General features: G+C 38.3%; 5 protein-coding genes across 5 annotated transcripts; 1 reads left to right on the forward strand and 4 right to left on the reverse strand.

Moving 5' to 3' along the window:
• The first annotated feature begins 2,308 nt into the window (after nt 1-2,308).
• Nucleotides 2,309-2,921, forward strand: LOC130467700 (uncharacterized). The gene is made up of 2 exons (XM_056836294.1): nt 2,309-2,698; nt 2,844-2,921. Exons 1-2 carry the CDS (start codon nt 2,309-2,311, stop codon nt 2,919-2,921), a joined length of 468 nt encoding a protein of 155 aa, XP_056692272.1.
• A 34-nt stretch (nt 2,922-2,955) lies between these two features.
• On the reverse strand, nt 2,956-8,374 carry LOC110786354 (uncharacterized). The gene is made up of 6 exons (XM_021990901.2): nt 5,396-8,374; nt 4,506-5,104; nt 4,036-4,245; nt 3,562-3,776; nt 3,333-3,429; nt 2,956-3,217 (listed from the first exon to the last, which is right to left on the reverse strand). The coding sequence occupies exons 1-5, from the start codon at nt 8,259-8,261 to the stop codon at nt 3,387-3,389; spliced, it is 3,933 nt and encodes a 1,310-aa protein (XP_021846593.1). The 5' UTR covers nt 8,262-8,374; the 3' UTR covers nt 2,956-3,217; nt 3,333-3,386.
• A 718-nt stretch (nt 8,375-9,092) lies between these two features.
• On the reverse strand, nt 9,093-13,009 carry LOC110786377 (E3 ubiquitin-protein ligase SINAT5). The gene is made up of 3 exons (XM_021990925.2): nt 12,584-13,009; nt 10,379-10,765; nt 9,093-9,649 (listed from the first exon to the last, which is right to left on the reverse strand). The coding sequence occupies exons 1-3, from the start codon at nt 12,797-12,799 to the stop codon at nt 9,287-9,289; spliced, it is 966 nt and encodes a 321-aa protein (XP_021846617.1). The 5' UTR covers nt 12,800-13,009; the 3' UTR covers nt 9,093-9,286.
• A 3,121-nt stretch (nt 13,010-16,130) lies between these two features.
• On the reverse strand, nt 16,131-18,655 carry LOC110786386 (UV-stimulated scaffold protein A homolog). The gene is made up of 2 exons (XM_021990935.2): nt 18,348-18,655; nt 16,131-18,224 (listed from the first exon to the last, which is right to left on the reverse strand). The coding sequence occupies exons 1-2, from the start codon at nt 18,543-18,545 to the stop codon at nt 16,419-16,421; spliced, it is 2,004 nt and encodes a 667-aa protein (XP_021846627.1). The 5' UTR covers nt 18,546-18,655; the 3' UTR covers nt 16,131-16,418.
• Nucleotides 18,656-20,892: 2,237 nt separating this feature from the next.
• LOC110786394 (aspartyl protease family protein 2) lies at nt 20,893-22,946 on the reverse strand. The gene has a single exon (XM_021990946.2). It carries the CDS (start codon nt 22,860-22,862, stop codon nt 21,342-21,344), a length of 1,521 nt encoding a protein of 506 aa, XP_021846638.1. The 5' UTR covers nt 22,863-22,946; the 3' UTR covers nt 20,893-21,341.
• Between the last annotated feature and the right edge of the window lie 2,803 nt (nt 22,947-25,749).

The following is a 25,749-nucleotide window of genomic DNA, read 5'->3' on the forward strand; positions in this document are numbered from 1 at the left end:
TGTGTACTAGCAAGCAAGGTGAATGAAGGAAAGTCTTGTTTTTGCAGGATTATGGGTCCATATTTTCAGAAAGTTTGGTTTTGAAGTCGTACTTTTACACTATGTTTAAATGCATGAATAATAGTGGGGTATCAATCATTTTAAAAATGAATGGTGTATAAAATTGCTTAGGATAAGGTTTGGATAAACAGTGAATTTTGATCTAAGACATTAGACATGGCTTAAGGTTGTGATTTGTGCTATACTTATGCCTTACTCAAAGCCTTGTCTCTTTTCCTAACATGCAAGAGACACATTCCCTCCGTGTTCCGTCCTAGAAGATTGTCAACTTCACTTCGTTATTGAAAGAGGTACGGAGTATGAGCACCGTTGTAGTCCGTTTCATAATGTTCTTTATGTTTGCTTTATTCTACTTTTATACATGGAAATTTACTACCTTATCCTTCTCATCCCACAATTTTTACAATTTTCACTTACTCCGTAATTTATTTTACTTAATTAATTTGTTCTTACATTCACCTATTTTTTTACACAATTTTCTTACTTTATCCATATTTTATTATATTCAACTAATTTTTTATTTATCTTAATATTTGTGCAAATAGTAACATAAAAGTATTTATGAAACGAGGTTTGTATAGAAAATAAAAATAAAAATGGACGGATGAAGTATTGGATATCTATATACTTCATAGTTTTTGATGGTCCTATGTACATGAAAATATAGTTCGTGAAAAGTAAGATGCGGAGCAAGTAACAAAATAGATGGGAAATGTTCAAATGGTAGCTATGAAGCCTATTATTCAAAATATGTTTCATATTACACATCTGGTCCTTCTATTGAGTATTAATGTATTATCTCTTGAACTTATATTTCTCCATTCTCGCTTCTTTGCACTCCATCTCTCCCAGTTGTGCTTGCGACTCAGAGGTACGATAATGTCCTCAACCAGCAATTTCCACATGATATAAAAACACTTATTGTATAAATTATGAAAACTCAACACCCTAATCAAATCTAAACTCCAAACAGTCAAATCTGGGGAAAAAATTCAAACACCCGATTTAAATCTAAGCCTGAAACACTCACACTCACACTCACATTTGTATTTTGTGCGAGTCAAGATACCACAAGCCGAACTTTCCCAACATGAATGTACATGACTCAAACCAACTATGACACTTGCAACCAATAAGGTCTTAGCCTACTAGTTAAAATTGATGGTTTGTATACGAAAGGTCTCAGGATTGATTGATTGAATCCCTTTACCCTCTGTTGTAATTGTATTGCACTTGTAATACACTCGCAACAAATAAAATAAAATACTACTTCAACCTTCACACTGATCCAACCCGAACTCCTGAATGATTTAATTGCAACCATTCAAATTTGAACAATCAACGTAAATTCTAGCCTAAACTAAGTTATTAACCCACTAACGAACTAAAAAACGTAAAAAACAAAAGTAAAAGGGGGAAAAAAAAAAGTAGCAAATGTGTCCATTATTTTCATAATCTCATCATTCATCATGTGGCTTTGTGGCCCCATTCTCCCGACTCTGGCTACCTTGTTGTTAGGACTAGACACTACACTAGTGTCCTAAAGAGTAAACACCAAATTTCCTAAATCTTCCTACCACTTTTCTCTCCACTCTCACTCCACCTTCACATCCCACAAATGTGTCCTCCACCACCCCACCCACGGCAGCTACCACAACAGCCACCCCCACATCCAAGGCAGCCACCAACACTACCACCACACCCAAGGCAGCTACCACGTCAACAGCCACCAGAAAACCCACGGCAACCACCACAACAGCCACCATCTTACCCACAACAACATGCACCACTACCAACACGCCCTTACCCACAACAACAAGCACCACCACCATCACGCCCACGGCAATCCCCATCGTACCCAGAACAACAAACACCACCACCATCAAACCCACGGCAACCGCCATCTTACCCAGAACAACAAACACCACCACCACCATCACACCCACGGCAACCGCCACCTCACCCACAACAACAAACTCCACCACCATTACAACCACCCCAACAACCACCATCTTACCCACAACACCAGTCACCATCATCATACCCACAACATCAGCCATCACACCCACAACAATCACCACCATACCCATACCACCCCTACCACCACCACCCAAGGCCTAAAAAATCCGGCACAACCTTAGCATCCTGCTTTTTAGCAACTTCCTTCTTGATCCTCCTCACCATCGCCGCCGTAGTGACCTGCTTCATTCTCTTCCGCCCTCAAAACCCCCAAATCTCTGTCCACACCATGAAATTCCCATCCTTCACTCTCCTAAACGGCACCGCGAATTTCACCTTCTTCCAATACGTCGGCGTTCGGAACCCCAATCGGTACGGCTTCTCCCACTACGACAGCTCTCTGCAGCTCTTCTCCGCCACCGCCGGACCCCTTGGTTTCTTATACATCCCAGCAGGAAACATCGCTGCTGGTAGAACTCAGTTCATGTCTGCTACCTTTGATGTCAAGTCTTTCCGACTACCAGCCGATGTGGGTTCTGGGACCGGAACCGGGACAGTTCCCGGTCCAGGGCCGACAACGGAGCTAGAGACAAGGATGAAGTTAGTGGGAAGTGTTAAAGTATTAAAGGTGTTTTCACATCATGTGGAAAAAGAAGCTCAATGTAGGGTTACCATTCAGGTCTCAGATGGCTCTGTTCTTGGCTATAATTGCTGATCTCACTCAATTCCATTCCTTTCTTTCACTTTTTTCTTTTTCTTTTTGCGAAATCAAGATTATTAGCAAATGTAAAAAAAGGAAGGGATTTCGTGTGTTGTAATTCTAGGATGATTCAGTTTTTGTTAGGGTATCTGCAAATTATGCTGTTTCTGTTTCTGTTTCTGTTTCTGATTTGGGGAACTAAGTTCTGCAATCAATGTGTTGTAACTTGTAAGATATGTAGTTATATGCAACAAGATTTGATTGAAATTTCGAAACTTGTATAATTGACAATGATGGATTGCATCTTGTTTATCTATCTATACAATGAAGGAAGAATCCTCACATCTATTTTACAAGGCAATACTTAGAGTGACAACTTTGTTGGTCAGTCTGCATCCAAAGCTGTTGTTTGAGACATTATGTTGCCTCCCCTGTTGGCAAACTTCAGTCCAATGCTGAACAAGAAATGAAGGTGACACTCCATATTTCCTTAAAATCCTGCATTCGAAAAAAAGGGAAGATGAAGGTAGAGAGGTAAGTAAAGCCGAAAGGGACATGCAATTGTGACATCAGTAAAACAGGAAGAACTGAATAACTTGGCTAATGGTGATACCTGATATAAAAAATTAGCTGATATTGTTCAATACAAACTTCTGAAGGGTAGTGTTCATGATTTACTGGGTTTCTTCCGAGCTCGCTTTTTCCTTTTCCTGGATCAGCAAATTGTTCAGTTAATACAGTTTATGATAATGCAGTAATTAAATAGACTCTCCAAGGGGAATGCAGAAATTTTCGTAGTGTTGATGAACATAAGAGCTGATCTAAGGAGATGTGAACGTTACCTCTTAGAGGGTGGACTAACACCTAAGACACCCTTCATCAAGGAGCTTATATCAACAGAGCGCTCTCGCATGATCTTATCATGGTACATCTTGCTTCCAATTTCAGTAATCAGCTCCTCCACCTCTTCTAGTGTTTGATCCACATTGAGCTTTATTTCCCCTTTCCTAATTACAGTTACACCGAAGCCATCTCCTTTAGCTTGTCGAAAAACATCCTGCACAAGTTGCAAGGCTGATTAACAGTACCAAAAACAGCTAATATGAGGTATGAAGTATAACAAATATGCTCCCCCAAAACAGATAATATGAAGTATAACAAATACTCCCCAAAATACAAAAATCTCCCTCCCACCTAAAGGCCTCGATGCACACAAATACATGACCTTCACAAAGGTTGGAATACGAAAACACCTACAACGGCTACAAGACAGGTAAAGAAGACTTGTGAAGGAGATGAGAAACACAATACAATACCTTGGGAGGTTGTGGAACAATGAATGCTTTTCCCTTGCCAATCATCTCCAAATGAGCTTGTATAATGTAACAAAAGTTCTTGCAGTCACTAGTATCTTCAAAGGCAATCACATGACGAGGCTTTGGTTCGAGCTCAAGATCCATAGCCATTTCTAATGAATAAAATCCAACCCTTTGGTCTTCGCCATCATATGTATACAATTCAATGCACTGCAAGCAGCAAAACAACTTATTTTTCAGGCTGAACAATTCCAGAGCACTTCTTCAAACATTAGCAAATAACAAATACAGTAAAACATAGCAATCCTCATATCCAACCCTAACCATATAAGATTATGACAAGCAAGACATGGCTAAGATCCCATTTATTCTACAACAAAGGGTGTGCAATGTTTCCAAGAGAAAGAAAAGTTCTGATGATAGAGGAATTTTTCAAAAAGAAAACAAAGAGCAGGGGCAAAGCTGTATACCAGTAAATGAGGAAGATCAAACCACCACAAGTAATCTTCTTCCTTCTCTTCAGCATATTCGCGATACTTGCTTACTACAGCTTGTGGTCCAAACATTTCCATTTCTCTCCTTAGTTTGCTTAACTTTTTCTCTATGTTCTCCTTGCCCTTTTGAGGAATTTTATCCATCAAATCAGCTGCATCTTTTATTTCTTTTTCAGTAATCCACCTATCCAAATCTTTCCCTATATCCTTCATGACAGATTTCACCTCCGGATCAGCCTCTGCATTATAGGATTCCACAAATCCACGAGACCATTTCTTTGTGTGCTTCCAGAACTCTTTCCCAGACCTTTTGCCAGGTTTAATTGAACCATCACTTGCCTCTATTACAGTCTTTGAAATTTTAGATATCTTTTCTCTGCTGGGTGAATTTGAGGTAGAGGCTTCCTGGGATGTCTCAATAGAATCAGATTTCGTAGATTCATTCGCCTTTTGAAGAGATGATTCCACCTGTTGTTGATTTCCGCTATTATTCAGAATTTCGGAAATGTTATCCAGTGGTGGACCTTTCCATCGGGGTATAACCTTTTCTGGTGGATCATATATGCTGATACCATCTGCAGAAATTATGAATTTGAGAGAATTGAGTTAATATGCATCTAATTTCAGAAACAAATAACACTTTTCACGTACTATGAGCCAATGCAATTCAAATGGCACAGCAACTCATTGGATGTGCCACTTAAAATGCGGTTATTTGAACTATCTATTGTGAAAAAAACAAAAATCCAAACTTGAAGCAGATCAAAAAGTTTATAAACCACAAGCATAAGTTACTAAAATACACAAGGTATGATTTAAGCAATGGAAAAGGATCCATGATCAGAATAGGTAAAAGAATATAATACCTGCTCCATAATCAACATTCTCAATATTTGAATGGAGCCATTCATGCAGAATTGATAATTCCTGATTCACTTTTTCAACTTTACTGTCAAGGCCCTTATAAAATGCAACTTTGTCTTCAGGGTCCATAGAATTGAAGGGATCTCGCCCAGCCAACTCGTTATCTCGAACTCTGAAAACGATTTCTTTAAGTTTATCATCCTGCATCCACTCAAGCTCGGTGTCATTCGTAATAGACCCAAGTGTCATCAAGTCCAATTCTGTATCCACCTCCTGTTTTATTTTCTCTCTAGCCACATTGTAATTGTCCCTGAATCCACTACCTATTTTCTTCACAATAGGCTCGACTTCATGAAAGTTTTTCTCCAACCAATTCTCTTTATTAGCAAACAACTCTTCTTTGTGATCAATTTCATCATTTATCTCTCTTGGAAGAAATTCTTTTTTCTCGGAATCAAAACCATCTAGATCTCTTCTAACAGCAGCAGGAACAACGATCTCACTCTCTTTGGTAGGATTGGGTGTTTTATTCATTTCATCATGTTTGACATTACCATTGCCATTAGAGAGATAAACCTTTTTCTGTAGATTGGCATCATCGATGACATTTTCATAAGGAACACCTGCTTCTTTTGTCAACTTATTGGTATTATGAAATGCATTTCGTCCAGAATCAAGGTCTGATGTTTTACTCAGATCAGTAGGCTTGGGCGTTCCGTCCAATGTATCTACTTCTTCCGATCTTAGTTCAGCTAAGTGGGGTTTATTTGCTTCTGGACTAGCATCCAATACATCATTTTCACCAGGAATAAAGTTTGAACTTCCACGTGAATCACTGGGCTTGAACATCTCACTAATCTTCATAGTTTTAACCAAATTTACTGCACTATCGACACCTGAGTTTTCAACACTTGGTGGATCAGAAAGTCTGTTCTGCGACAATATACTACTCGTATCTGCTTCTAGCTTTAATCCATTAGTATCAGTTGCCAAACCATCATTTCTTTTTACAGCATAATACCCAGAAACTTTAAGAGCAGGGACGGAGTCCACTTCCCTGTCTGCATCAAAAGATTTTAATGCCTTGTCACCCTCTTCTAGCCTCTGTCTGAAACAATTGTCCATTCTCTCATCTTCTGCAGCAGCTGTGGTAGGAATATCACCAACTCGAGATTCTTTATCATGTTTCTGCAAGAGATACTCTCTAGCTTCTTTTACGGAGCGTATGATTTTTGGTTTCCTTCTCACAGGTGTTTTCTTTGATGGGTTTAGTTGGCTCCCTTCAGTTAAGTTTGATGAACTTAAAATATCATGGCTCTGAATAAGACTATTAGCTTGGGTTTTTGAATCACCATTCGAAATCCTACCATTCGAAATGCTATGGGGCTCCACATCCTCATTCCCCTCAGAAACCTCTTTACTGATGAATTGAGAACTGCCACTTTGTTTTTCGTGGTTGCCTAAGATTTCCATCCCTAGAGCGCCATTGAAAATCCTTGTCTCTGCAGATTCTTCACTTAAAACTTTATTCGTGGGATTCGTGTCACCTTCATCATGTTCCTCTGAAACATCTTCATCAAGTTCCTCTGTAGATTCTTCACTTAAAATATTGGGTGCTTGTTCATCCAATTCACCCCCTTCACTTGGAGAGCTTTCTCCTTTCTCAATCTCACGTGCATGTCTTGCCATCATCTGTATTTCCCGAATCTTAACATCCACATCAATGGATGCAGTCTCCCGAACACCACCAACATCTTGAACAACCAGACCATTATTTGACCCTTTTGATTCCCTAATGCTATTCAACACCTCCTCCTTATCAAGACTAGGCCTTTCAGTGAACACAGTAGGCATTTCAGATGGTTTTTCCATGACTTCAACACTACCCTTCTGCACCTTCTCCTTCCCCATTCTCGACTTCATCTTTCTCCTCAACATTTCCTTCTCAAAACTCGACATCTCCGTCTCCTTTCCTCCTAAACTAAACAACTTTCTGATCATCCAAACAAATGCAAAACCACAAACCACAGCAATGCCAACCTTTGAGGCCTTTGCTAGTGACTTTGGCGGGACAATCAAGCTCCTAATTCTACTAACAACATCAGATTTCTCCCCAGAAACCACAAATTTAGCAACAGAACTATTCCTAGGAATTACATTCTTCCCACTCTCTATTTCTTTAGCTAAAAACTTGGCATGCGAAATCTTCGAATTCACTTCATAAAAATCTCCTAAATCACTCTCTTTCTTATAATACAACGGCTCAACTCCACTCCTCTTCAAAATTTCATCCTCATCAACCACAACTCGCTCAGCATTACCATCAAAGTCTTGAAAAACAGTGAAAATAGGATTAGACCCAATTCCCCAAAACTCAATATCTTTCTTATACTGATCAACCCAACCCTCCAATTTATTCCACAAAACAGATTCCCCAAATTTCTTAGAATTCCCTAAATTACTACTTTCAAAATCAATTTGAGAACTACCAATTTCCCCAGTAACCCTTTCCAATCTATCACTACTTAAATTCAAATCAGAAACTTGATTATCAACAAAATGATGAACTGGGTCAATAATGTTTTGAGGGTTTTGACGCACCTGTGAGTCACCACCAGTGAGCTTCTTCCTTAGAGAGTTCCTGCGCTTTGTGGGTCGGCCGAAACGAGCAGCAATGTGAGATTTTTTGGTTTTTTGGAGTGGCAAATTAGTCGAAAAAGGTGGGTTTGGGAAGGATTTGAGGTGGGTTTTGCGGAATTTAAAAGGGGTTTTCTTGGTGAGAGTTGTGAGTGAAGATGGAGGTAAGAAAGGTGAGATTGAGGATGGAAAATGGGGTTTGGCTAGAAATGAGGAGGTATGAAACTCCATTGAAAGAGAAGCTGAAGAGATTACATGGAGAGAGAAAATTGGGGGAGACGAATTTGGCTTAAACCCTGGCTTAAGTCCTCACATCAGTTTGGCGGGTGGTACAATGCGAAGGAGAATGATCTATACGGACTACGGAGTACAAGCCAAATTCAGGGGCATTTTTACTGTGTATCGATTTTCGACGTCCGATTTTACCCTTATAAAAAGTCACCCCACCTTCTTCACTTTTCACCTCAAGTTTTGACTCTCAAATTTCCAGCAGTCAATCTCCAATTTTCGGACAAGTTTTTCAAGAGCACTTTTTTTAGTACTATATTGCACCACCACCAACGCAGCCCCTGCTTCTCTCCATCACCTGCCGTCCCACACAAGAGCAGCCCACCATCCACACCACCACATGAGCAGTCCCGTACTCCACCATCCACACCACCCCAACACCACCATAATCATGTCCACGCACCCATAATCAACCGAACCTCCTTCACCATCATGGACGACGACGTTCTTTCAACGTCGTGGTCGTCGGCCATGATGCCCGTTTCGTCGTCGGAGGTGATAAATTTTTATTTATTTTGTAGTATTGGGCCACACAGAGATGACAGCCGGAACCACTTCTGGGCCGCCATTTAAAGAGAAATGTGTTATTGCATTTGTGAGTAATTTGTTAAACATAATTACGTATAGAAATCATTGATATACACATACAACACGCCAAGAGAACCTTATTACGGAGTGCTAACAAGGAGATATTAGTTCGTAGACGATTCAGACACAACTTTGAAGCTGGAAATCTGAAGCAGTTGACAACATAATCTAACAAGTCACGAAGGGGGAAACAAAAGTACTGAAAATTATTAGCCATTTTCAACGGCGAAAGTTGAATTAGTTAAAACAATCTTACGAAACAGCAGCTACATCTAATTAACATACACACATTCCATACAAGTGATTACACAACACGTCTATATACTTTGTTAACCAAATTACAATTATCCCAAACAGAAGACTGGATTTGGAACCAACTATTAGCTGCACAGATTTGGAATGCAGGCTCCACCATCCGGGTTCTGCTGTTCCTTCCATATGCGTCCAGTTACCCGCAACTTGAGTTCCTTGCGGTCTCCTCCGGAAAAGAAGAGTGCCATGTTTCTCTGTATTATAAGACCATCATGACTGTCCCTTACTTTTCTATGGCTGTCTCTTACACTTCTAGGGGTTCCCTCCCACGTCAGTTTTCGGCCATAACCCCCGACTTCAAGGCTGTAGCTATAATTCCTAGCTTCCATCTCATCCCCCATGAACCGAAGGAACGCCATATATACAGGTGCCATGCCAAGTTGAAATGCTTCGAAATGGAGGCAGAAATATTGACCAAAACAGTGGAAAACCTAGGAAAGGGAATAAGAAAATTGATATTTATATTGTATAACAAGCATGGTTATTAAAATCGCGATTCAAATCGTAGAACCGTAATATTGTCTTACGATTCTACACTTTTTTCTTGACTAGCGAAAACCTCATGATTTGAATCACGCTAGGAAAGTTATTGATGGATAAATGTTGTTAATTATTGCTTTTTAGCTAGTAAACAACTATATTTCAATTATTAACCTTCTCACCTACTATAATAATACTTCATCCGTTCCTTAAACATTGCACCATGGTTGACTTTTAGTTTTTTCAAGACACACTTTGACTCTTAATGTCTCGAATTATGCATAAGTTAAAATTATAAAAAGTTGATATTTAGAAAATATATACCGATACGAATATAACAAGATCTTACATGAGTACAATCTTTCTTAGGTATGAATCACAAAAGATGATCAAAAAGTCTAGTGTGAATAGTGTAAAAAACAAGATGGTGCGATATTTACGGAACGGAGGAAGTATGAGCATTTTCAATGAAATTTAAAAATAAAATATGGATCATACTTGTTCGTAAAATCTTAGTTGATTTCACGATTCGATTCTAAGAGTCCTTTCCGATTCAAAGTAGAATCCCGATTTGGTAACCTTGATACCAAACAATACTTATGAAAAGCAAATGAAATTACTGGTCAATGCGGATGCTTATGTCAATATGTATATGCTAATGGTAGGGTAAATGAACTTACAGTTAGCATCCATGTAGCATTTTCCACCTCACGTGGATTAGACTTCACGTAACGATGATTAAATGTACATCCAGAATGCATGTCGACCTTGTGATCATCCCTCAAGTGAGTCACGAGATAAGGTATATCCCCGGAGGCAGAACACTCGGATCCAGCATATGGACAATTGTACGGCCTGAAGTTACATATGGCTTCATGTTTAACTTTGCTGTAGTAGGGAAAGATCTCTGGGCAACCAAATGAATAGTATTTGCAAGGAAGCTCAAGTGATTCAGCAACTTTTTCCAATGCTAGACATCTTATATCCCCAAGTTCCTGACGACAGGTGGGGCATCGATTTTGTACACGTGTTTTACAGGTGGAACAAAGTGTATGCCCATTTCGGCACTGTAGAAATCATAATGTTAGAAAATTCATGATATCTTAACATATGCTAGATTTCAGAAGAAAAGATATTTATCACCAAGGTAAACACAACAAAATTCCCAATATCTATATGAGAATAACATACAACAGCATAATTGCTGTGTTTCTCAAACAGCTGGATTAGCAAGGGGAAGCACAATTTTTTTACAGTGAATAGCATGAGAGTGAATGGGTGACATTCTTCCCTTGTGACATGGGTGGTGTGGAGGGAAAATAGACGGATAACCCTTGACATATTACACCAATTATTAACACAGATAAACTACAGCCACAAAGATCAAGGTTCCAACTCTGCTCGGAAAATTAGGGCCACATTTTGGTCAAATGAATTATTTAAACCAACAGAAGGGCATATTCCAAATAAAAGACGAGTAGGGGATCAGAGAGAATATAAAGTAATAGACTTGTCCTACAAATTCAGATCATGAACAGTAAGTAAATGGCCTGCCAAATTTATGATCAAGTTGGTGAAATACTACAGTCACACACATCTATACTCCAGATCTGCGCAATTACAAGAACTAATTCCATGAAAGGGGGCCTAAAGAAGCAGCCCATATGTCTAACTCCATGCCTTACTAAAAGAATTAGTCCACTAGAAGTAACCTTCTCTTGTTTTCTTTCACACCTCGCCTTAGCCCTGAAAAGCTCACTCGGCGTAATAATTAGACTATGGAATAAGATTTACTGTTTGCCTACTGGTGTACATCTTGATCAATTGAATTGTTTCATTGTGGAGTCCTATACAAAGAGTTTGTATTATATGTTTCTGGGTATTCCTATGATTTGGTGGTATGAATTTCACTGTATTCTACCATTCCTTTAATCATGTGAGAAACTCATACCTTTGACTCTTTGAGCTTATAAATTTCTAACTGCATCTAAAAGTCTAAACCTTCTGAAGTTTGAGAAATTCCAGAACTTCACAAGGACCATTCAGGTCCTTCAATAGTACCAAAATTTTCCCCCATCTGATAGTCTGCACTCTCCAGGATATACTAGGCATTGTGTAGTCTATTATAGGAAGCTACTATCTCATGGCCATTACTGAACAACTAGTCCAGCAACTATACACAACAAGGCTTTTCTCGCTCTTCCCATCGATATTTATTTTAGACATACCACTGATTATTCATAATACCCCCATACTCTCCTTCCCACATTGCCACTTTAAAGACAAAATCCAAAATCTAAACCACATGTATTAACTAACACTGTCTCCAAAATTAGAAAGCGGTATCATAGCAAATACAAGGTCTCCAATATCAGTCTTTCTGTTCCAGGGATCTAGGGAAGTAAAGAGGGAGTAGCTTACCTCTTGGCTCTTGCCTCTAACCAATCAATGATTCAATAATATAGAAAGACTGTTTCAGGAAAAAAAAACAATGATATCTTCACAAAAGGCGATAATCCCATGCCCCAAACTTCACCCCTAATCCGACCTTCTTGACCATTTCCTTCATCCAACTAGACAGATAAATACATTGATGTTCAACATTCAGGTCAAAGAACATTATAAACTGCACCAAATTCAGCAATTTCCTTAAAATTAACAACAACTTCAGAAACCATGTCATAAATTCTCATGATTAGATCCTCTAGAGTAAATAGAATCAAAACCCTACAAATCAATAACTACAATTTTGTAGCAAATTCAACCCTTTGTCAAAATTCAGACAGTACTACCAAACAACCAATAAATCCACAAAATCAAACAAATCCAGACAGGAAAATACATGGGCAACAAAGTCCAGAAATTTAGAAGGACAAAAATAGAACCTGGTGAATAGGAGGATACATAGAATTGGTACAAACAGGACACTCAAGAAGCTCATGAACACTAGTAGCTGGGTGAATGGTGGGATTAAGGACGCCATTGTTGATGATGTGATTGTGTGGAGCTTTTGATGATGAAAAAGGGTGGTGATATTGTTGTATAATCTCATCTTCATCCATATCTATGGATGATACACACTCTATGCTATCAATATCCATTTTTTACAAACACCCAATTTCCCAGATCACAACCCTCTTTTTTTTTTACCCACTTCAACAAAAAACTCACATTAAGTAATTTATTTGATTTCTGGGTTTGATTTGAAACCTCTACCTCCCTCCATCTTCAGCTCTTGTACTCAAAGAGTCAGAGTGGATGGTTTTTGGAAAGAAGGAGAGAGAAAAAAGGAATCCCCAAATCCCCATTTTTTTTGCTAAAAACTACCATCCTTCCATATCCCCAGGTGCTTTTCTTTATGGGCCTCTTTGGGCCTGTTCAGTTCTTGTCCCAATACCATTTTTGACGATGTGGAATTCACCAATTAGTTCTTGTCCCTCCTTCACCTTATTTTTATTGACTACAAGTGTGACATATAGAATAGTAAATAAGATCAGTTTAGACAAAAAAAATAGATTAGGCTAAGAAAAAGCATTTCATATCAGAAAAATCAGACCAAACTGTAAACTAGAAAAATCGACGCATACGCCATTTTAGAATTTCCGTTAAGAGTTTTTTTCATACTACATTTGATATATTTTTCCACTTATGCGCTCTCTCTCCCACTCTTTATATATTTCTATCTCTCTCCTCGCCCACACATGTTACTAAATAAAGTAAATTTAATATGGGCAATTTTCAAGTGACAAATGGAGTATGTTTAGGTTTGAACATAAGGTAGAAGAGATTTTAGTGAGAAAGATAAACGATTTCTAAAGTAAAATATTAACCATTTTATACATGGAATAAAATAAGATTGTTATAGAAAGACAATTTTTTTGTTTTTTTTAATTGCAACCTTTATGAAGACGACGATAAACTATTTTTATCATAAAGGTTACATGTTATGTTCGAATTTAATTGTCATACATTTTATGTATTTTCTTTCTAATGCAATTGTCACACTTCCTTCGTGGTATAAACTCATTAATATTTTATTACTTCTTTCTTCTTATTACCAAAAGTCATAACCTAACATGCATTCTCATTCAATTAATAAGTTATTCTACTTCCTTTCATCGCATCTACTTTTCTATTAAAATATGTAGTATACAAAGACTTGTCCCATAAACCTTTGTAAATTTTCTAGTGCGGCGAGTAAATTGGGATAAAAAGAAATATATATAAAAAATTGACTCTTGAAAATGTACAATGAAAGTATGAAACTAATCTATGTCATTGACATTTGACAAGGTGACAAACTCCCTCACTATCGTAACGGTGGGGGTTGGGGGTGGGGGGAAATGGAGATCCCAACTTAAGATGTACTCTTGCTTGGTAACTTTTGGAGCAACTTATGATGTCCTGGGATTGTGCTATTGTGTAGCAAAGCAATGACCATTGTTTTTTATGCCTTTTGCTTTTTTGGGTATCATTTTATAAAAGTTACCAAAAGAGTGATGTTTTGTCCCATCAACTAGGAGATGTACACCATACAACCAAAGGAGAAATTCCGAGTTAATTTCAATGATTGGAGAAAATTTTCAATTATATGACATTTTCGTAAGTATTTTGCTTGAAAACTGTAGGTGGTATAACGTTAAATGTTGACTGTATATTTATAGTTAATGACTGTATATTATTTGGTGTTGATTGTATACCACTTGTCGTTGACAGTATATTATATGATTGCTGATGAATTACTAAAATGCAATGTAGTTTATTGGTAAGTGATTGACCTATATTTATAGGTGTAGATTGCTGAAGTATATAGTTGTTGATGTATTATGAAAATACAATAATAACCGTACATGTGGCCTACATTTGATGACATGTCATTGTACTTTAACCCACATTTAATGGCATTTTCGTAATAAAATCATCAATTATTTACGAAAATGCCATTTGATTTGAAAATTTTCTCAATCACTGAGATTACCTTGGATTGGCTCCAACCAAAGCACTTTTTTTTTATCCGTGTTATTAAGCATATAAGCAAAAATATACCCTTAATTGTATCATGTATAAAGTACAATCAGTTTTTGATAGAAAATTGCAACCACATAGTAGTATGTTTTGTAATTGTTCACTAATTTAGATTTTACATCTATTATTATGTACCTATTACCTTACTCTTACAAGTTACAACTAACCACTAGAACATTTATAGTGACTAACTCTTAATCCACTCTTAGGGAATGAGAAAATCTAAGAGCTAGCTCTTATTGAAAAGAAGGTCACTCTTAGCCTCTCTTGCTCCAACCTCTGAATAAGAGGTAATCTTAGAAAATAAAAGGGGATGAGCTGATCTTTCATACACGATTTTGCCTTCTTTTTAAAAAAAAATACTTCATGTGAAAAGATATTTAAGAGGTAGTGGTAAATAAGTACTCCCTCCTTTTCTTATGAGGGGCAAAAAAGAATAAACACACTATTGATAATTTGATACTCTAAAACAACCACTCCATAGAAGTAGAGCAACTGATACATACCCACTACAAACAGTATACTAACACAAGAACATGAATGCGCATCTGAATTAGACTTTTCGGCCTTGACACAGACAAATAAGGCCCAATTTATTAATTGAACATGTGAGAGAAGATCAAAATGATTAGCCGACATCAATACAATATTGCCCAAAATACCCTACTACTGTCTACTGTCTCTAATCCAACACTTGGAAGTAGATATATTAGATTAGGTTTATCCTTGCTGAAAAATCAGATTTTTTATTGCGTAAATTCTGTCAAATTTGATTCCATTGGATCAATTATTGATCGGCTAATTAATGTTTTTTTCTCAAAAGCTGGAGGGTTGGTAATGCTTCCGCATCATATCTGTCTCACAATAAGGTTGTTTCCACTTGTTGAAGCTTAGATTTAAGATATCCCCATTGCTCCCACATCAATAGTCTGTACCGCAATTTCGCCCATTTTCATTTATTTCAAGTAAAATAAGACCAAATAAGTTGAAATGAGTTCATAGAGTTTAAGTTTAAGAAACATACAACTCCGCTTACCTCTTAGCACGGGTAAATCAGACTTTTTGTCAGCACAGCACAGCAGGGCACCTCGATTCAGTAGGACACAGTGATGGTTAATGCCTTTCCCTTGCAGTCTTGCACTTCTCCTTGTAGAATTGTAAGTTAATGCTGCAGAGAAAGCTGCCCTCTTTGCCTGCATCATATGACACTATGACAGCCTTGCTGATGTTAGCCAAGGATAAATAAGTAGGGCACACATGCAAGGGTTCTACATAGTTTTAGGCAATAACACTGAATTACTGATGATCAGCAAATCAGACAGTGCGCTTGTGTCTTTGACCTAGCACCCATTTTGGTTGATTCAGCTAATCCAGTGGAGTTGATCCAAATACAACAAGGAAAACAGCTGACCCAAAACTGTTGCTAGTATATAAATCGAAAATTATCTTTTCTGTCACTATAAAACAATGTGTCTCAAATGGAATGTAAATGAGAAGTCGTGAATGGAAATGTGGATAAGATAACACATAATTACAAAGCTACCAACACTATCCAAATTCCCACTTGAGGGTGATTGCCAAACCTTCTCTCTTCAGCTGATTGAATAAGAGGAAGACATGGCAATCCAGAAATGCATCGTCACTCCCGGTATATCTATGCAGAAGTGCCATTGTTTTATTTAAAAAAATCCTTTGCTACCACTGATTTGGAAATGATTCTCGGTATCTGGTATCCTCGCCTTTAGTTAACTGTTTGATGGTTTCATCTCTTGCACGGGCACTCAAAAGCTTCTGTGACAATCTATCTTTCGCTGTCACTTTCTTCCGCAACATCGATGCAAGAGTTTGCTTTTTATTTTTTGTGGAAGCTCTCTCTCCCGTGTTTGCAGGTCCAACTTCCCCAAAAGCTGCAGAACTTGAGGTTGAAGCTATTGCAGCCTCTCGAAGAACTACGTCATTGTGTTCCCGAACCTTAGCAAGTTTGGCTTTCTTGATTGCTCGCTTATCACTTTCTTTTCTTTTCACTTCTTCTTCGTCCCTCTCTCTAACATTTTTTACAGCCATTTTAGCTAGCTTCTCCGTTGAAATTCCCATTCCATCAATATGCATCTCTTCCGTGGAAGAACTTTGCCTCACCGATGTATCTTCATTATGTATGTAGTTAGCCGACTTCCCTGCCTCACCCTCAGAATAAATAGGTATTCCTTTATCATCACGCGGTATAACTGGCCCGTGAAATGGACATACTCTCAAATCTTTCCTCTGGCAAAGCTTCCCATTGCGCAAAGGAGCATGGCATGGCTGGACTTCAGCTTGCTCTTCTTTGTAAATACTTGCATGAACATTTAATTCTGCAATTTTCTCCGACGGTATAGAAGCATCATCATCTACTCTTCCCCAATGGCTATCAAGCTCTAATCCCCTCTGGTTAGCCAAGGCATCCCTCTTCTCACCCCAATTGTCCAAAGAGGAACCCCAATTGATAACGGGAGCTTCAGCTAAAAGCTTCCCCCTCAAAGGATCCGAATTACCAGCATTTATTCTCCGTTTTACAATATCCCTTTTCTTTGCCTTTCTATTGCTGCATTCAGCGGCATCAGTAGCCAATACCTTACAATCAACCGGTACTGTTGTTAAATCTTTACTTTCCTCCACAGATTCAATCTTACCGTCCTCCCATATGTCATCTTCCTCACTCTCCTTGATCTTAGGAAGGGCACAACCAGATTCCTCACATTTCTTCTTCACCGCAGTAATTTGGTTCCGAACATCAATGAACTCTTTCAATGCAGAATCCCTAAACCTAATATCAACAACTTCAACCCTGATAAGAATAGAAATCCATTCCTGGACCGAAACTAAATGCTTAGTCACTAACAGCTTATACAACTCCCTCAATGCATCAAAAACCACTTTGTTCTCGATATTCTCCTGAACCTTCTCTGCTTCCTTTAATGCATCAAGCCGAATTTGCAGCAACTCCGGGTTACGAATCCCCTCAAACTCCTCCTCATCATCATCATCTAACGGTTCCAATGCCGCATTTGCATCTTTAGCCCTAGCAATCTCTAAGCACTCTCCAATCTCATCAATTGTCAACCTTATCTCTTCCTTCAACGAAGGGAGACTCTCCCTCAACATATCAAGCTTGTTCCTCAAAATCTCCTGTGTTTTCAGCTCCCTCTCTCTCCTCTGCTGTTCAACCCGAGCAGCATTCGCTTGTAAATTAGGGAATTGATACCTAAGAGTGTTCTTCAAATAATCATATCCTAACCTAAGCTGCCTATAATGAACTCCAAATGAACCATTCCATTTTTCTAAAAACTCAATTGCCTTTTTTCGTAGAACCGATGCAACAGAAGGGGGGGCAGGGAGGGGTTGATTTCGTCGAAATCCAACCGATAAACTTAACAATTGATCCAAATTATCAGTAATTAGGGTTCTGAAAAGCTTTGATCGCATAAATAACTCGTCAATTATCAAAAACGCAAGATACCTAATCTGCATTTACAGAAAAATTACAAACCCTAAGTTCAATAACCTAAAAACATATTGTAATCAAAATCAACAATTTTAATAAAATATATGAATATCATAGCTGAATTGAAACACGAGGAATTAAACCTGAGAGTGTTGTCGTTTCATGAGACGCATTAGGGTTTGATAGGCGAGTTTGAGCTCGAAATCGGAGTATCGAACCACCATTTTTATGGCTTTAAGAAGGCGAGGGTCAACCTCAGGTTCGGTTGAATTGGTTGCTTTCTCGATCAACGCCATCACTTTTCCGCTTTCTCTCTCCTCTTCAATTTGATCTTCCGCCATTGTTATGTTGTTCCAATGTTTTTCCTCTCCTTTGACTCCTTCCTCTTTGTTCTTGTGAACCTTTCCCTCTACATTTTTTGGCGGATTTTTTTTTTCTTTTGCTGAGCTTTCTTTTATCTTTTTCTTTTCCTGAGCTGTTAAGTGTTGTTTACTTGTTCGGGTTCTTACGGGTGGTCAATGGGTTAATAATAAACCGACCCGACAAATCTGGGCTCGTTCAACCCCACAAAAGTAAGGGACGCATTAGCTACTCCACTCCGTATGGGTAGTTAGAACCTCTCTAATAGTTGTCGCTAGGAATTTGTCTGTAATTAGCAAAAATTTCAAGCCACTAGCTTAATCATTAGAGTGATTTTGATAATTAGCTTGGCCAAGCAAATTATTTTGTCCAAACTTATTTGGTTGGGGAAAATCTATCCAATTGGAATGCAAATTTTAATTAAATGATTACTCAAAAAGTGAACCTAATTTAATAGCTAGCTAGTTTGGTAAATTAGCTTGTCATTGGGACATAAATTAGCTAGGAAATAAATTAGTTTAAAATCCTAGTTCGGAAGCATGTAAGCTAATTTAACAATTAGCTTAAAAATTGATGGCGCTCTTGGGTAAACCTTATGCAACGTAGTTATAGTATTGTCGGGTCATTGATCAATTATAAATAGAGTCTAATTCGATAATGTTTTATGTATGATTATTGTGCGTACTTAGATTAAATGCGTAAAAAAAACGAATCACATCAATTTTTGTTGGATGTCGGTCATATTAGATCCAGTATATGTCAGCCTTATCATTCTAACGGATGGACTCTGCACGGTTAAGAACTTAAGGGTCCTCTACCTTTGTGGGAGACTTATTTCTTGTTTCCTTTCTACGCTGTACTTTCCACGTTTGCTCATCTAATACATTAATTGTTAAAGTGGTTCTTTGACAGATTATTACACGATATCGTATTTTCTACTTCGTATCAAATTTGGAATACAATTAGATAGAACCCTCCCTCACGACTACAACACATCGTTAAATAAATGTTGTATATTCCAACTGTATGTACAAAAAATATCCCGTTGTACAATATTTCTTACTCCTTTATTCAATTATCACATGAGTATGACGAAGGGATTTTTTTTGTTTCAATTTATTATAAATCATGAATTTGTTAGATACTGGTTACTTTCGTAGATGTCTTATAACTAATTATTAATGAATTGTTTTACAAAAAAAAAATATAGTAAAAATAAGTGAAGTTTAACAACGATCGATAAGTTTAGTCATCGCGGCTAAAACAAGTCGTTAGACCGTCTCTCGAAAAATGTTGTATATCCCAGCGAGGCAGCGATATGTGCGAGAGATATCCCGCGGTGTAAGATTTTTCCTTTGATCGTAGTTTTGATAAAAAAAAATACTCTTTTTAATTCAATTTGTTATGCTTTTATTAAATTCAATTTCTATTGTAGATGTTATATGACAATTTATTAATGAATTGACTTTACATTATTTACAAAGATGCTTGATTCCATTTTTGAAGGCATAGGCTTTACTCTGAAGTTACGGAATTTTCATTTAGTTTTTGGTTTAGGTAATTATCTAGTAATGTACCTTAATGGTTCATGTATACAGTAATTTCCACCCTTTGTATCTGCCTTTATTCTAGAGAACTTTCTTATCTACATAAACTTTGATAAAGTAGTCCACTACTTGAAATTGGCTTTTGTACAACTTTTTAATGGAGCAAGTATTAAGCATATGTAGCTATAATTTCACTAACCGCGTTTTTTTTTCAGGAAAACTAATACTAAAATGTTGAAGCTAATTATAAAAGTACAAAATATCACTTGATGATTGTACTAATTTGGCATTAGGACCGTTTTGGTTCACTAAACATGGTGAGAATATTTGGCAATTAGCAAAGCTTAAAATAATAAACCAAGGATCATTATTAAAAGACATTAAAGATGTTATTTCCTTGGCGAGGTCGTGAACTCGCTGCATTTTAAAGACAATCTACCTTGTATATATTACACCGTTGAACTAATTGCTTATTGGTTCAGTAGTGATTGAGGCTGAACTTGGTAGGGATAACTCGTGTTCGATCCCCCACAATAACAATTGGGAGGGGACTGGAACCTAACCACCCAAAACTCGCCCCGAATCCGAATTAGCCTAAGGGTGAACCGAATGCTAACAACAACAAAAAAAAATTACACCACAGAAACATTTTCCCACTTATATACTTGTATAGTTGTATCAATTGTATACTTGTATGTAGTACGAATAAGTACTATTCGTAGTTACTCCGTAACAAACTCCGGCCTTGACAACACGTCAAGCTTTTGAACTCGCATTCATGTATATGAGAAAAAGGGTGTGAACATTGAACAATAACCACAATAATCTTAGTGTGAAAATGTTGTTACAAGTCCTATTAGTACTAACAATTTGATTAACCTTTTCCTCGCACCCACAAATCGACTAAAACCGACCAAGAAGAGTGGGCTAATATTTTGTTATGAGCAGAGTTTCACATGCACAAAATGCCCTCACTTATGTTGTGGGACAATCTCATTTATGTACCCTTTTTTACTCCCTGTTTTTTTTCACAATTCTTGCCCTAGCTAGCTGGAGGACATTTATTCCTCATGTGAACCATTTTTAGATACCCGCCCCACTAACCCCCAAACGGGCCAAACCTATCTTTTCATTTAATTTTACCACTACTTTTACTTTCCTTTTCCATGAACAAGGCCAACAACCAACCTTTAACCAAAACCCCCCACAAAAAGAAGGAAAAAACTAAAATCAAGTACATGAATTCGGAACGAATCCGACCCGGCTACTAGCGACATCGAAAGAAACCCGGAAACCTTGTTGTTGGATATTGCCAATAATAGACAACCCGCTCATTGTTCCTGCGAAAGCGAAGCAGAATCGACCCGAGGTATCGACCGGGATCAAGTAGTTGTTAGCGGGCAATGACACGTCTGCACCGTTAAAGTGCATTACCACCGTGGGAACCCGGACCTCCGTTTTACCAGATAAGTCGAAACATGTGTCGAACAATGAGAACCCCGGGGCGGTCTTTAAAGCGGATGCCCCGACCCGGAAGGCGTCTCGTAAGGCAGTGTAAGCGGGTCGGGTTAACCGGGTGACCGAGGTGCCCGAGTCCAATATAATTCCACCATTACCCGTACGGTCAATCTTGAAAAGTTCACCCGAAACACCAGGGACACGGGTCCCACCAACGCTAAACCCAATCAATTCCACGTAGTAAAAGGTGTCTAGTTTTGGGTTTGAGATTAATGGGGTAAAAACCGCGTTTCGGGAAACCGCTGATGAGCCGAAAACCACTGATGATGGTTTACTCGAAGCAGACCGGTCTACTAAACAGTAAGAGAATTTAAACCCGAACCGGTTTCCGGTTTGAGAAGGGAAAGACAATTTCCCTCGCCCTAAACCCAGTAAACCGGCAGCACCTACAAACAAACCTTCATTATCATGTCCACACCCAAGCGCAACGTTTGGAACTCTTGTCCTTCGAAACGTCATCGTTTCACTAGCGAACTCTCCCACGGTGAAGGACCCATCACCATACGACACCTGGTACGCGCATTTGTTGCCACGTACTGTACATCCGGGTTGGTCCAACTTCTGGCAGATCCTGGACCGGCAAGGAATAGACCGGAATGAACCGGATTTACCGGGGTTGAACATCCGGTCCGTCTGATCGTAACATCTCTTACAAGGTGAACATTGGAGCCAAACGATGTCGCTTCCAGTGTCCAACACCATGTACATATACCTCGGCGGTGTCCCTACGCCGAGTCGGGTGAAATACTCCCCACTCCCTTGGGCCAGCCCGGAGGTGACGGAGCTGCTGAAGTCACCTCCAGAGCGCGGGCCGTGGGTCGCATTCCTCCTCCCATGAGATGGGCCGGGTTTGGAGGAGGGATGCGAGCCACCTCGGGCCTGGGCCTTGGCGAGGATAGATTCCACCCGGGCTTCGTCGCGCTTCAGCTTGATAGCGAAAAGCTCATCCTTGCTCAAGTGCGACGGCGCTAGAGCATCCAAATGTTCTAGCTGAAGCGCGACGTTGGAATCTAGCAAACCAGAAAAGTCGAGGGTGTTGCTTAGGGTATCTGAAAGCTCGCCCTCTGCCTGGAGTTGGGCTGTAATGTCCCATTCTTGGTTAGACAAAAGGGAGGAGGGTTTAGGGAGAGAAAATAGGACAAGTGTTTGAAGTTCAAGAGAAGAGGAGAGAGAAAATGAGAGGAATAAAACCAAAGAGAAAAGGAAAGAGGTGAGTTTTCTTTTTTCTTCCATGGTTGGAAGAAAGGGAAAAACAAAAGGAGGTAAGTGGGATGAGCACAGACTGCAGAGATTCACATGGAGATGAAGTGTGAGTTTATAAATAAATGTGAGAGACCATGGAAAACAGAAACAAAAACAAAAAAGAAAATTAAAAGTTATTTTGGCGGTTTGTAAAATAAAAGAAAACAGAAAATTCGGTTGATCGGTGCAAACTTAAAAGTGGTAACCCGTGTTTTTGATCCTTTATTCTTATTTTGGGTGCATATGAAATTGGATATAGTCACGTAGATTTAGAATTTCTTAAAAAAATAGGTAGAGATACAGCTCATACAAGAAATTGTTAGTATGTGATAATTTTGTATTAGTCAATGATTAGTTGATAGCTAATCCATTCTAAATATATTTGGTTGAATATCATATTTTTGCTAGATAGCTAAATCTATCTATTTCTAATAATAGATCATACTTAGTCGTTCACATGAGAGATGTCAATGTGCTATTGCGATTAATTAAGATTACCTAAGTTTGAACTTAATTAAAATATGAAACAAAATTATAAGACAGTTGTAGGTTTTAAATAAGTCCGAAATAATACAAAATAGATATTAAGTATCCTTACAAGTTTTGCGCATTTTTCTTTTTGGGTTATTCTTAAAAACTTCTTCTATTTTCATTTTCTTTTTATTAATAGCGTCAACACCACTAAGTCAATCGATAAATGATGAATCTGGCAAACTTCTTAATATAACTTTTAGCAAAGTACTTAGTAATTGGAGAAGGGACAATCTTTAAAAGATGGAGAAGTGGTGATTTTGGTTATGAAAGAGCAAAGATGCAAGAGTTGACGAGGATGCTCATTAGATTTATTTAGAAGAAAACAAAGTAGTGTAGAATAGATTGCGGAGTAATGTTTGGTTTGGTGATGGTTGATTTTAGAAGAAGTATTTAATTATTGTTGGTTGGACTTGGGGTAGATATATCGTACAATAATCAGTCAAAATATAAATACGGAGTAGTACTAGTATGAGCATTGGAAGGTGAGCCTTTTAGATTTGATCAAAATCTTATCACGGACCAAGGCGTCTGTTGGCTATGCCCAATTTAATTGATCTATTGGTCCGATAATCAAGTTATCCAGGTAGGGTGTCAATTCTCAATCCGATCCAGTGACACTGATGGGTTTGTCCGATCGTTTAGAATTCGGGAGCTAAGATCCGGAATCTGATTCGATCCGATTATATTCAACCCCAAATCCGACCCAACTCGTTAATATTGATCCGATGAATATCTGAATCCGATAACAGAACGATCCATGACAATCCGAATCCGTTTAATCCAAACCGAAGCGGTCCGAAACCCGTTTATGATCCGATCCGTTTGAACCTGAATCCGTTCCGACCCGAGGAAAATCCGTTTAATCTGAATCGTTTCAACCCATGACTCGTTTAATCCGAACCGTTTCAACCCATGATCCGTTTAATCCGAACTAATTTTGATCAAACCCGTTTTCGTTCACGACCCATAAGAGAACATTAATTATGTTGCACTACAATTAAGCGTATGACTATTAGTTATACGGTGTACTTGTACTTCATTCTCCCTTTATATACTTTGCTCAAATGAAACTTGTAACTGATGTAGATTTAAGGCGTAAAGAACTTTCAGAAACGGATGTAGCATTAAACTAAGTTTAATACTATATACTCAATAACTTATATCACTGATCTTAAATTCTTATTACTTTTAAAAGTTAGTTATCGTTTTCGTCTCCTAATTAAGTCATCGATATTATAATTATATAATTTGGAACCAAATGGACCCAACCCGGCTAAATCCGTTTCACTCCTACCTCTGTTAGTCCGTTACCCGATTAATCCGATCCGATATGAATCCTACCCGATATGAATCCGAATCCTAAATCTGTTAACAATCCGTCATGTTCCAATTCAATCCGATCCGACCCAGCCCGACTACATTCTGACCCGTTTACAATCCGATCCGATATGAATCCGTACATAAAAATCCGACCCGATTCGATCCGTTAATTTTACAATCCGATCTGATCCGACCCGTTAGCCAAATTAATTCGTTCCAGTCCGATCCGCTTCAACCCGAATCCGATGAGTCCGACCCACCCAATACGTTGATCCGATTTGACACCCTTATACCCAGGCATTCAATCTTAAGTGTGCATTCACTTTATCTTTAGAAGAAAATAGTTTCATGACACTTTTATTCAATCGAGTTTTATATGTTGACCCTCTCACAATCAGGTCAAATTAGGTTTGATCATGTCAAGAATATTTACATGTTGTCATCGACTACGTCTTTCGGCCTGATCTTAGGCCTAGACCTGATAAAATCTCTTTCAACCTGCTTCCAGCCCATTCGACGAAGCAATCTTGGACCCTCTTGGTTGCGCTTCTTCACCTCATTTCTCTTGGGTTGGATTAAGTTTAATCAAGTCCAATAAGTTCCAATAAGTTTAGGTTTCATCCGATTATGTAGTCCCTCTACTACACGTATTAGGATCCTCTTTATTTCTTTTCATCATCATAAACTATATTTTCCTCCTTCATGAATTCATAACCGTTAATCCCCTCCCCTAACCAGTGTCGGCTAATAGCATGTGCACCCTGGTCAAGTGCACAGGGCCTCCAATTGTGGAGGGGCCACATTTTTTACTTAAGTTTTGATTCCGTTAATGAATTTCCAATGCTTATGTAATTAATTGCTAAACAAAAAATTTTCGCAGTACATAAATTTTCAATTGCTAAATCTCCAGCGGAAGCAAATTGATTAAAGATTTGATTTTTATTTTCTTGTGGGTGCTCTCTTTTCGTGTTTGTGTTTCATTTGAACTAGAGAGTATGTATATTTACAAGATAATTGCATGAAC

This window comes from Spinacia oleracea, chromosome 2 (assembly GCF_020520425.1).
Source record: "Spinacia oleracea cultivar Varoflay chromosome 2, BTI_SOV_V1, whole genome shotgun sequence".
Taxonomy (NCBI): Eukaryota; Viridiplantae; Streptophyta; class Magnoliopsida; order Caryophyllales; family Amaranthaceae; genus Spinacia; species Spinacia oleracea.

Excerpts from the sequence above, each read along its gene's own strand:
- LOC110786386 (XM_021990935.2), bottom strand. The coding sequence starts at position 18,545 with ATGGCGGAAGATCAAATTGAAGAGGAGAGAGAAAGCGGAAAAGTGATG. Across the intron at positions 18,225-18,347 it reads TGAAACGACAACACTCTCAG|ATTAGGTATCTTGCGTTTTT; the intron begins GTTTAATTCCTC and ends CTGTAAATGCAG.
- LOC110786394 (XM_021990946.2), bottom strand. The coding sequence starts at position 22,862 with ATGGAAGAAAAAAGAAAACTCACCTCTTTCCTTTTCTCTTTGGTTTTA.
- LOC110786377 (XM_021990925.2), bottom strand. The coding sequence starts at position 12,799 with ATGGATATTGATAGCATAGAGTGTGTATCATCCATAGATATGGATGAA. Across the intron at positions 10,766-12,583 it reads TGTATCCTCCTATTCACCAG|TGCCGAAATGGGCATACACT; the intron begins GTTCTATTTTTG and ends TGATTTCTACAG. Across the intron at positions 9,650-10,378 it reads ATGCTACATGGATGCTAACT|GTTTTCCACTGTTTTGGTCA; the intron begins GTAAGTTCATTT and ends TCCCTTTCCTAG.
- LOC110786354 (XM_021990901.2), bottom strand. The coding sequence starts at position 8,261 with ATGGAGTTTCATACCTCCTCATTTCTAGCCAAACCCCATTTTCCATCC. Across the intron at positions 5,105-5,395 it reads GAATGTTGATTATGGAGCAG|ATGGTATCAGCATATATGAT; the intron begins GTATTATATTCT and ends TAATTTCTGCAG. Across the intron at positions 3,777-4,035 it reads TTGTTCCACAACCTCCCAAG|GATGTTTTTCGACAAGCTAA; the intron begins GTATTGTATTGT and ends CAACTTGTGCAG.
- LOC130467700 (XM_056836294.1), top strand. The coding sequence starts at position 2,309 with ATGAAATTCCCATCCTTCACTCTCCTAAACGGCACCGCGAATTTCACC. Across the intron at positions 2,699-2,843 it reads AATGTAGGGTTACCATTCAG|GATGATTCAGTTTTTGTTAG; the intron begins GTCTCAGATGGC and ends TTGTAATTCTAG.